This window comes from Micropterus salmoides, unplaced genomic scaffold (genome assembly GCF_014851395.1).
Source record: "Micropterus salmoides isolate LMB-PRFRI ecotype aquatic unplaced genomic scaffold, ASM1485139v1 Ms_hic_scaffold_21, whole genome shotgun sequence".
NCBI classification, from domain to species: domain Eukaryota; kingdom Metazoa; phylum Chordata; class Actinopteri; order Centrarchiformes; family Centrarchidae; genus Micropterus; species Micropterus salmoides.
In genome coordinates, this window is record NW_024041262.1 from 18,036,640 (window position 1) to 18,048,764 (window position 12,125).

Here is a 12,125-nt window from a genome sequence, read left to right on the forward strand (position 1 = left end):
ACACACAGATTTCTTTTGAAAGAAAGTCGCCTTGGCTCAGTGAAGTTTCCTGTATAAATTAAGGTGTCTGGTCAAGGCAGTATTGTGCTTTGATGTATCAGAGTGTGAAAAGTGCTTCCTCAAGCTTGTCTAAGTTGGATGCTGTCTGAATGAATGGCATAACGGGTCACTTTCATGGCTGGCTGCCCAGGTTTGCCGTAGTTATTATTTATCCTTATGTATTCTGAAGTGTTGATATGGACGTCACAATGCATTATGGCAAATGCTGCTGAAGAAGAAAATTAAGTGTGAATGGTTTCAGCTGGCTTTGAACAGGTCCTCTACTCATTTCCACTGGCTGACCTGCCTGCCTGCCACCTTGTTGGCCTGATGTTGGAGCCAAGTGGGCTCGCTGTTGAATGCTGCAGCAGTGGCCAATACCTTGCATGTGTCAGCTCTGCCTCCCTTTGACAAGCCAGTGTGAAAAGTGCTCAAGTGCTGCTGCCTTTCCAGCCTCTCTGTTCTTTGCCTGCTCTGTGTGTGTGTGTGTGTGTGTGTGTGTGTGTGTGTGTGTGTGTGTGTGTGTGTGTGTGTGTGTGTGTGTGTGTGAGAGAGAGATAGTGGTGTGTAGAGAAAAGGAGGTGGACAGATGGATTTACCCCTTTGGTACAGAAGTAATAAGCCACAATACACTATATAGTGATTTTGCATTAAGTCTTTATTGCTCTAATAAAAAAACAGCAGCAGACAGTTGTTGTTGTTCAAAACCTGGACTATTGTTTTAATAAATAATAGTTATGATAAATCTGTTCATATATGGAATTTCGGTGTAATCTTATGACAATTTGATTTATATTATGGTGTTTTACAAAATTCTTTTTGCCAAATGAATGAAAATTAGTTATTTAATCAATTAAGGAATGTTCTGGTTTGGTGAAGAGATTTGTCTTATGCCTAAAAGCAGAACACATTTCATTACTATGAACATCAATTTAAACTTTTATGTCATTTTGCGTATATTTACCGTATCATGTGCATTAATTAAATGACAATTAAGTCATTTTATGTGATTATTTGACTGTTCTGAAAGAACAGGTTTATGTTTGTGTATTATACAACAAATACCACAGCAGAGAAGCACCTTGTCTTTGGACTTTACAAGGTGGCGGTTGATATGTTTCTTAAGGTTTTTTTTTTCTTCTATCAGTGGCTATTGATGTCATTTCACCTTTTCATTTGAATTCTCCTCAAAAATCACCTCAGTTGAAATTTTTGAATCTTAGCTTCAACAATGCTTTATATAAATGAGGAGATATATTGAAGAGAATACAAATTGAGATCTTATTGTGTTGCTGGTTGCCCCTTGCAGCTAACCCCATCTTCCTATACTCTGTGCTGTCTGTCTCTCATAAGACAGTGAATAATTCTTAACTCTCATAGCTTCCATGACTTAGTATTTATCACTTGTGTTTACGTAGGAGTGTCCTCATCCCTCTCAGATTAAATGGCATCGTGGCCATGTTAGGTTTCCTTTGGCTCGTGTAATTTCTGTTGTAATGAGCCAGCAAATTCATATTTCATCAGTCCTGAAGCTAATTGAGAGAAAGAGGGAGCCAGTTTTGTCCCTTTGGTCACCCCACAACCACCCCACCCTTTCTCATCTGTCTCTCTTCTCCTGTGTCAGTTTTCTCTCCTCCAGAGACGGGCTGAAGCTCAGTCTACACCTCTAGAGACCGGTGTTCCATTTCCCCATTGGCTTAATTAAAGGCTTAAAACAATGCTGTGTTTATAAGGCAACCCTTCACTACTAGAACAAACATCAATTTTTGCTTCTCTGCTGTCAGGCACTAAAGTGAGATGAATTATCAGAGAGATGCGAGCTAGAGAGCGGCATATGATGGATCTGGCCCTGCCCTCTAATCACCGCTTTTTCATTTCCGTTAAAATTCTGCCTCATTTGCCCTCCAGCATAAGATGGATGTGGAGGTAGGATTACAGATATCTGCAGCTTCTGGACACTGTGATAGATATCAATAGTAAAGTTTCCGTTTATTGTTGTTTAGGTTGAGAAACTGTTTTAGTAGATAAATGCTTGAGATTGATGGCAGCTCAATTGGTGGCCGTAAGCATCTTGAGTGTTTTTGTCTTGTCCTTCAGATGCTTCACCATCTCCAGTGGAGATGCTCCACCTGAAGATTGATTATGGTTTCTTGCTTTGCTCATGACCTTTTGTATTAGAGACCATGAGCTTTACTTTTTTTATTCACTAATTTCTTCATGACAAACCCTTGACAGGTACTCTATTGTGCTTGAAAAATTGTGGTTTTGGACTCTATTAATAATTATTATTTTGAATGAAAACTGACAGGTTTTTTTGTTTTTATGATGCTATTTATATCTGTCTGTCATCTCATGCAAAAAGGGGTATTGGATTATGAGATTTTTTAGCAAAATGTCATGTACATGCTTTGGACACTACAATGTTATATATTGAGCATAGGGTAAGAATCTAAGCAAAACAGATGTTTTTCCATTTTTCATCCTCCAACAATGTTGTTATATTGGAAATGTCTTCTTCAAGCTGTTAGTGTGGTTGAATATATTGTTGACTTCTGTCTGTTTAATGTGTAGAATTTCATCACTGATGAAGGAAATCCAAATATACTCAAAAAAATCCAGCCTTCAAGTTATAATACAAACAAGTCATGACACATCAAACTTAAGTAAAGTAATATTATACATAATATATTTTAAAAAGAGTCATGATTTTTTAACCTTTCCCTTCCACTTTGTTTCCTTTGGGGTTTTTTTCTTTTGGTTCTTAGCTGTTGTTAGGAATCCAGCTGCAGGAGCATTTTCTGGTACTCCCTCCTGTACTATCAGTGCTCTCTCCCTGCGTCACCTACAAAAAATTCCGAATTGATAGGTCTGCTTGACCTATTTATCTCCAAACCCTTCTTTCCTTAGCCTGCTTTATTTGATTTCCTTCTGTCCATTCTCTCTCCTTAAAAAAATAATACACTAAAGATGTTGTCATGGTAACGGTACCAGGTTTATCCCAGTGATGAAAGTGAAGAGATGAGCCATGAGAGGACAGGCTGGCTTCCAAACACCTCTGGTCACTCTGATAGACCTGTGGAATCAGCTGGATGACAGTGGAGGCTATCATACCACGCTTCTTTGCATCCATCAACTCAGAGCTGGCGCTCCCAGGGGAGCATACCTGAACTTTTCCATTTGCCGTCATGCCCCTCATCTCTATTTCTCGCATTATCCCTTAACAGCTGGTGTGGCATGTGTTCCTGTTCCGCATTTAGGTCTTAATTGCTGCACAGTGAAAGGTCTGAATTCCTTTTCTGGGAGAGATTCTCTGTCTGTATCTTCCACTCTGAGACCATCAAGCCTGGGATATGGTAGCTAGATCCCTCACCTGTATTTCATTTGCCATCAGGATTTGCCAGCTGATCCTACTGCCTCAAGCGACAATTACATTTGTTTAGAAGCTTAAGATTCATTCATGAGCAACACATTACAGCAATAAAATCATTACTAACATTGGCATATGTATGCCTATGCTGTTGGCAGTCTTGATTGAATATTGGAGTAAGCTTAAGGTGCTTAAGGTACTTATGCTACTGTATGCAGCGCTGGAGCCGGTCCCACACTGAGGCTTACAGCATGTAAAGTTTTCTCTGAAGGCTCTTTATCTTGGGGATTCATTCACAGTTGAAGAGAGAATGAACAAATGTGAGATATCCTCCAGCTGATCAGCATCTCTAGTCTGCATGGTGAGGGGAGTTACTGCAACAGCTGCCATCGACTTCTTAAAGCTGCTGCCTGCTTTGAAGCCCTTGCACTTTTAATTAATAAAGTCACTGCCCAATGTGAGGGGAATTGCAGGAGCCAGTGCCATGCCCTGCATGCCAGTTACTCGTGGATCTGGCAAATTAGAGTTTGAATGAAGAAATATGTTGTCAAAACCCTAAAAAATAAGTAGCAGAGGGAGGGGTTTACACACGGTAGCTCCGCTCTAATCTTGAGAAGCTGCCAAGCTTCAGTCTCTATTTTGTTAGTCTCTGGTACTTAAAATGTAAGATGTACTTTTACAGCTAAACTGATGCATATTGTTGACAGTGTTTGGGCAGTAATATTACTTTTCCCAGTAACTAAGTAGTGTAACTAATTACTTTTCTAAAACGGTAACATTATTACTTGTTACTAAGGCAAGTAACGCTGCGTTACTTGTTACTGAATGCACCATCCTTGACGTACATCCACGACTGTGTGGCAGCTCAGCGGAACCGGACTTTGCTGTTCATGTCCGCTGATAGCCAAACACTAAAGGAAGAAAGGAGAACGAGGGGGAGAGGCATTCTTTCCACAGCTGTAAGTAGCTGCTGCCATTATTGTGTCACAGTCTGAGATGAAAGAACATTGTCATCGTGTGTAAACTAGCAAAAAGCTTTCATCCGCGAACAATTGAGAGAGAGTGGCGTTAACGTTACGTTTTGTAACTACTGAATACGTATAAACAGGCTACATGTGCAGTAAAACAGCTGTTTAAAAGTCAGGATTTACTTGCTTTATTTTTTTTATTTCAGCCAGTGGCGTTAAGAACCGTTAGGCCTAGGCTATATGCTTTGTAAAAACAACACTCCTTGCTGCTGTTATGGATATGATGTTAGTTAAAAAGTCGGGGTAGACTGCTTTGTTTGGGGGTGAAGGGGGCTGGTAGGGAAAGCAGTGTTTCCCATAATTAGCCTATAATTTGGATAATTATCAATGCGGACCGCCACATATTGATTTTCCAAATTTTTACTAGCCGTATTTAAAATCATTTTTGATTAAGGAGCTGTATTGAGGAGCATATTCCTGCAGCACCTCCTGGCTCGCTCCCTCTTTCTGTAGGAAAGACTGGAAAGTAATATAGTAACGTAATGTGTAACGTAACTACTTACTTTTATCACCCAGTAATAAGTAACCAGTAATATATTACAATTTCTGAGTAACTTGCCCAACACTGATTGTTGACCCTCACTCTGCTTTGCTGAGTTGTGCATTCCCGCTGAGAACTGTATGGACCTCACAGTTCTATTCCAAGTACTGTTTAAAAACGATTCGAATGTCCCGGGAGGTGCACGCACAACTCAGCACAATACCGGAGCAGCTGGTGCTCTGTCCCTCTTCCACCACACATGCACACATGCTATGCCCTCACATGCACACTTAACTTTTTGGGAGAAAACCAGTAGTTCTACCATGGTGTGAAAGTGTTTTCCCCCTTCCTGATTTCTTATTTTTTGCATGTTTGTCACACTGAAATGTTTCAGATCATCAAACAAATTGAAATATTAGACAAAGATAACACAAGTAAACACAAAATGCAGTTTTTAAATGAAGGTTTTCATTATTAAGGGAAAAAAATCCAAACCTACATGGCCCTGTGTGGAAAAAGTGATTCCCCCCCTTTTAAAACATAAATCAACTGTGGTTTATCACATCATTGGAAAGCTGAGTTCAGTTTTTCTAGCCACTCCCAGGCCTGATTACTGCCACACCTTAAATATGACCTGCCTGACAAATGAAGTAGACCAAAAGATCCTCAAAAGCTAGATATCATGCTGCGATCCAAAGAAATTCGGGAATAAATGAGAAACAGAGTAATTGAGATTTATCAGTCTGGAGAAGGTTATAAAGCCATTTGTAAAGCTTTGGGACTCCAGCGAACCACAGTGAGAGCCATTATACATTATACACAAATGGCGAAAATATGGAGTGGCCGGCTGACCAAAATTACCCCAAGAGGGCAGTGACGATTCATCCAAGAGGTCACAAAAAACCCCACAACAACATCCAAAGAACTGCAGGCTTCACTTTCCCCAGTTAAGGTCAGTGTACATGGCTCCACCATAAGAAAGAGATTGGGCAAAAATGGCCTGCATGGCAGAGTTCCAAGATGAAAACCACTGCTGAGCAAAAAGAACATAAAGGCTCGTCTCAGTTTTGCCAGAAAACATCTTGATGATCCCCAAGACTTTGTTTAAGTTGAACTTTTTGGAAGGTGTGTCCCATTACATCTGGCGTAAAAGTAACACAGCATTATAGAAAAGGAACATCATGCCAACAGTAAAATATGGTGGTGGTAGTGTGATGGTTTGGGGCTGTTTTCTGCTTCAGGACCTGGAAGACTTGCTATGGTAAATGGAACCATGAATTCTGCTGTCTAACAAAATATGTGACATCAGCTGAAGCGCACTTGGATTCTGCAGAAGGTCCAAAAAACACCAGCAAGTCCACCTCTGAATAGCTTAAGATGAAGACTTCGGAGTGGCCTAGTCAAAATCCTGACCTGAATCCGATTGAGATGTTGTGGCATGACCTTAAAAAAGCAGTTAAGGCTCAAACCCTCCAATGTGGCTGAATTACAATAATGCTGCAAAGATGAGTGGGCTAAAATTCCTCCACAGCGCTGTAAAAGACTCATTGCCAGTTATCGCAAACGCTTGATTGCAGTTGTTTCTGCTAAGGGTGGCCCAACCAGTTATTAGGTTTAGGGAGCAATCACTTTTTCACACAGAGCCATGTAGGTTTGGATTTTTTCCCCTTAATAATAAAAGCCTTCATTTTGTGTTTACTTGTGTTATCTTTGTCTAATATTTCAATTTGTTTGATCTGAAACATTTCAGTGTGACAAACATGCAAAAAAGAAATCGGGAACGGGGCAAAGACTTTTTCACACCACTGTATGTAAAATCAGACATTGAACACCTCCACATAGCCAAAATGGCATGATCCTCAAACTGTGAGATCTCACAATCGAATCAGGCTGCTTCTATCGAAGCATTGAATCTTTGAGTATTCGGCATCACCCCGACTAACCTACCTTTAACACGGTACAAGAGGTTACTCATATGCTCGTGAGTAAGTAGTTTTTTTGGTACTCCAGTTAACACTAGAATGGCCATGACGGTCATTTTGTCTGTATTTTCATTTAAAATGTTTTTTATATAAATTACACATGAGGCAAAAAAAAAAAAGAACATATTTACCTATTTCGGCCAGAGACGGTCATTTTGACCACACTGAACGTCATGGTATTCTTTTGTTACATTGTTACATACATCGGCTGTGGAAAAGGGGAAGGATGGGACGGTGTGGACGGTCCTTCAACCAACTGAACATCCAGGAAGAAGGCAGAGCCAAAATGTCCTGACTGAAGCTGCTGGCCCCACAGCGCACGCCAAGCGCAACATCGAAGATGCGCTCACAGCCTTCTTGTGTGTGTTTGATGATGGCATGCTGAAGCATATCAGGGACTGCACTGTGGCTGAGGCACATTGGCATCGTGGTGACAGCCCATGGGACCTCACGGCTAAATTAAAAGCCTTCATAGCCCTGCTATATATTCGGCCCCTTGGAATAAGGTCGTTCAGAACAGCATAGCTTGCTACAAGCCCGGTGCCGACATCACAATTGATAAGCAGCTGTTCCCCACCAAGGCCCGGTGCAAATTTATTCAGTATATAAGGAATAAGCCTGAAAAATTCGGTATCAAATTTTGGCTGGCTGCAGATGTTCAAACCAAATATATGCTGAATCGGGCCCCGTATCTGGGAAAGGAGGAGACGCGGAGCAGAGGTCAGCTTGTGGGGAGAGAGTGTGGTGCTGAGGCTGGCGGAGCCATTCCTTGGGAAGGGAAGAAATATCACAACGGATAACTTCTTCACGGCTCTCAAACTGGCCACCGCCTTACAGGCAAAGAAGACCAGTCTGGTTGGCACCGTGGGGAAAACGAAACGTGAGTTGCCCCCTTCCGTGAAAGAATAAGCGGAGCTGTTCAGCACAAAGGTGCTGACGCAATGCTTACCATCTACCAGGGAAAGCCAAGAAAGAATGTGTGTATTTTGAGTTCCGTGCACACAAGTGTGAGCATCACCGATGGTGAAAGGTGGTACATGTAGATGTCCAGTCGCTGTGTTTTATAACTTCCTCGAGCTGGCTGGGATCAATGCCCACATCCTCTTCAAGGAGTGCACCAGCAGCAAATTACCTCGGAGGAAGTTCATGCAGCAACTTGCAGAGGAGCTGAGAGCACATTTCATGGAGGACAAAAGAGCAGTATGGCAGTTGGCACAAGGTTCCAGTCAGCAGCAGAAGCAAACACCGCAGCAGACACCAAAGCGGAGGCAGTGCGAAGTTCGGAGAAGCTGCAGTCAAAACAAAACCCAAGACACCTGCTGCAAATTCTGCAAACCCGTGTGTGGAAATTGTGTGAGGAGAAGAGAGGTCACTTGCCTTGACTGTGAAGCTTAAATAGATAAGCACTATATTGATGTAAATAGTTAACATCCAATTTTATAATATAGGCTAATGTTTTTATGTTTCTGTAGTCTACGCTTCCTTCTTTTTAGATCAGCTCGTTTCCAGCTTTTTCTATTAGCCTATTTTCTGTGTTATTATATTAAAATAAAATGTTTTATAATTAAATAAGTTCAAATGTTTTATAAATTAAATAATAATTGTTGTTATTATCTTGTCCTGAGTTATGTTGAATGGATATGGAGATATAGCCTATCTGTTGTGTATATGTGATAATTACGGTAGGCTACTAATGATATTATTATTTATAAATGCATAATTAAACTTGTTTGAAAGTACAGTTTGGTGTTGTTTTGTTTTTTAAAAGATATCCTAATACAATAAATGCACTAATCTCTCAATTGAGTATTTATCATTAAAGATATAGAGTTTGGAATCTAGCGGTCAAAATGACTGCTTGTGGCAGTTCTAGTAGTTTTGGAATTCTGGTGCTTCTAGTGTTAATAGAATAACAAGCTCTGGAAGTATGAGAGGACTGTCTCTTTCCACATTTCATACACACTTGTCTCTTTGGTGCTTTCTAATCAGGCTCTGTCTAAATTTGTTCATCTTTAATTCTGAATAACTGAGGCTAACGGAGGCTTACATGCCCTCACAGATGAAAGAGTCTTGCCCTCTGTGCTTTAGAAAACATTTCCATATTAATATAACATGAGTCACACTGGTTTCTGTGAAGCATTACTGAGAGGGAAGTGAAGCAGTTATCAGCTCCATGTAGCATAACAACGAAAAAGGGAAAGAAACACGAATAATGTTTGTGCTAGTGATTGTTTTGGTGTCTTTTGCATGATTATCTTATTGTTAGTGTTGATGTGATAAGTGCCGTTTTCATACATAATAATAATGAACCTTTGTCAAAAAATGTTTGTGTGCTATATAGTAAACTCATAAAAAAAAACAGAAACCCCAAGAACATCAGGAAAAAAATGGGGCCAAACAGAATTGGAGAGAGTGGTCAGGTGAGGTAAGAGTGTGTGTGTGTAAGTGAGCATCGTTTCAGCTCTGCTGTGCTTTGGTGTGTCAGGCCTAATTACAGCTCAAGGAGAGGTTCTCCAGTGAAACAGAATGCCTTGTGAGGATTAACTACCATGAAGCAGCTGAGTAATATCCTTCACATGAGGGCTGCACTAACAGAGTCCTCACTTCACAGAGGTAGTCCCTGTCCAGATTAAAATACCAACCTGGGTTTTGTTCAGGTGATTAGTTATGGAATGATACTTGCTTTTGGAAAATAGGTTAGTATTTTTATAAGCAAATTTCACTCTAGCTCAAAATGCATGTCCACTTTGCTTAAACTCACTCTATTTTACAGATGACTTGAATAAATATAAACCTTTCACTTCTAAAAAAAAATCAGTATTATACACAGAGACTTGTGTACACAAAGATGGATGCATAAGATAGCTGTGCAAATTGTATAAAGACAGATACTTTGAGTCAAAGATGGAAATAAATAAGTAAAAAAAATTTTTAGAGGTATTCAATTTGAAAACTTTAGTTTTGGTCTTATTTTTTCCCCTTTTGAAATATCAGTTTCAGATAGCTCATTGCTTTTGTTAGCTCTAATTAAAGATGTATTTTGTGGAAAAGGTCAGTATCAATCCGGCAATATGATGCTTACTTGAGATACAGTCACTTGTAATGCTTATCAGATTATAGTATCTGGATGTGTGTCCATGCATTCTGTGATAAATCCATTTTAATTACTTTCTCTTATCTTTGGTGCATTATCTTTGATTAGCTAGTTGAGGTAATAGACTAATTGATTGTTCCAAAAAGAATACTGTATGCTCTAATTCTTCAAAAGTATTTATGCAAATTCTTTAACATATTGTAACCTAATAAATACACACAACATCATCTCTATTCCATCTCTGTCTTTCTACCTTTTTTGTTCCGGTATGAGTGTCTTGGTAGCTGATTATAATGATTCTCTGTATAAACCTCTTGCAAAATTCACCTATTCCTGTGAATTGTCACACACCCTTAAGCAGTACGAATTCCAATCATGCCATGATCAAGAAGGGCCTGTCCAAAAATACATCAACACATTTCATTGTGCCCAGTTCATCTCCCAGTTCTTTTCTTCAGTATGTATCTGCCTTTGTCCAGAGACCTCATTGGCATGACACTTGACTGGAAGTGATAACCTCTCTCCACTCAGCTTAGCACACATTTGCCTACCCTTATCTGCTCTCCGCAGTACATGTGCAGCACTGCTAACGAGCTAGGATAGTGCACTGCAAAGTAAAGACAGCACTTTAATGACCACACAGGCATTATAATCAGTGGAGACAAAGAGCTGGGTAGTGGAGGGCAATAAGTTAATGAGGTCAGCCACTAAGTGAGGGTGCCTACCTTTCCAAACCTGGGAGGCCAGGCCTGCTTCAGTACTCAGATCCAATCAACTGAGCTAGTCAGTATCCATCAAAATCACAGGCACAGAGTAATTCTGTCCTCAGCCTTCGATTGGAACTTGATTGTGTATTGAATGCACTTTCTCTATTGCAGGGGAGCTTCGTGGCCAGCATGACCGCCACACTGAGGCAGATGGACGACTATCATTATGCTCATCTGATCAGCACCTTTGGCAAGATAAGGAGTGATGTTGTGGTGAGTACACAGGGTGTCTCTGTCTACCATATAAGATACCTCAGGCTATGTTGTCATATAACTAGTGCAGTACCCATTCAAAATGTTCCTGTTTTGAAGAGGCCGATTTCTTGGCCTCCAGTATTGCTGCTTGTAGCTTTCTCAATATCATTGACCTGCAGAGCCCCCGCAGTTCTGAACGCAGCACTTCTAGACTTGTTTTAGACGTACACATACTCCATAATTTGCCTGTTCTTAGTGGAACCAGTCCTGTTGAACTGCTGTATGGTCTTGACTAGGGTTGGGCTGATATAGACCATCGGAGCCTATCAAACAACTGAATCCAACATCTGCACCCTGTGTGTTCACTGCTGCTTTACCTGGTCCATGCTTGTAAAATATCCACCGACTTGTAACGTCATAGGCTACCAAGCCTTTAACAGAGTGAAGTCTGTGTGGCTGAACACATACACGAAAGACACCCGCTACCCCCTCCCCCCTCCCCCCCTCCCCCCTCCAGCCAGCTATCCCAAGTCATTGCTGATTTCAGGGCATTACAAAGGATAGGCCGACTAAGTTTAACTACTGTGTAGGGTTATCAAAACGTTAACATTAAAAGTTTAATTAGCTGGCACCTCGTTAGCTATAGAGAGCGGCGTTGAGACCCCCTCTCTACATGGCTCTGGGTATACTGTCATGCATGTATACGTTTAAAACTGTTTCTAGAACTGCAGGGTCTCACCAGCTCTGCAGGGCCATGTTTCTCAGCTTTCATGAGAACCATTCATCATAACTACATCACACTCGATACTGCACTTGGGTCCTCAGCAGTACATCGACCAAGTGTGAAGTCCAACAGAAGAACGGTTGTCAAGAAAGTTGAAAGATAGACAGAGATTCCTTCCATTATAGTTAGGTCACTTAAAATGCAGGCCTGTAGTTCAGTATCATTTTGTCTTTTCTATAAATCAAAAGTTAGATTAGATACAGTATGTAGAATGTTTTTCCTCCACAGTAAATTATACAATTGCTCTTAGGCTGTTACATGTACAGCATGCTCTTGATGATAGTAACTCCTAAGGGAAGCAGATCACTCATAGCCAACAAGTTGTGGAGGAGGGATAAATCTCATTGATGTTATGGATTTCAGCTATGAATACATCCTCCCTCAAAGC

At 40.6% G+C, this 12,125-nt stretch overlaps 1 protein-coding gene across 2 annotated transcripts in view; it reads left to right on the forward strand.

The window, feature by feature from the left end:
* Positions 1–12,125, forward strand: part of dock1 (dedicator of cytokinesis 1) — a 182,295-nt gene that overhangs the window by 108,726 nt on the left and 61,444 nt on the right. For both annotated transcript variants that reach the window (XM_038736684.1, XM_038736685.1), the window contains exon 28: positions 10,870–10,971. In XM_038736684.1, the coding sequence (XP_038592612.1) occupies positions 10,870–10,971 (102 nt within the window). The remainder of the gene's footprint in view (positions 1–10,869; positions 10,972–12,125) is intronic.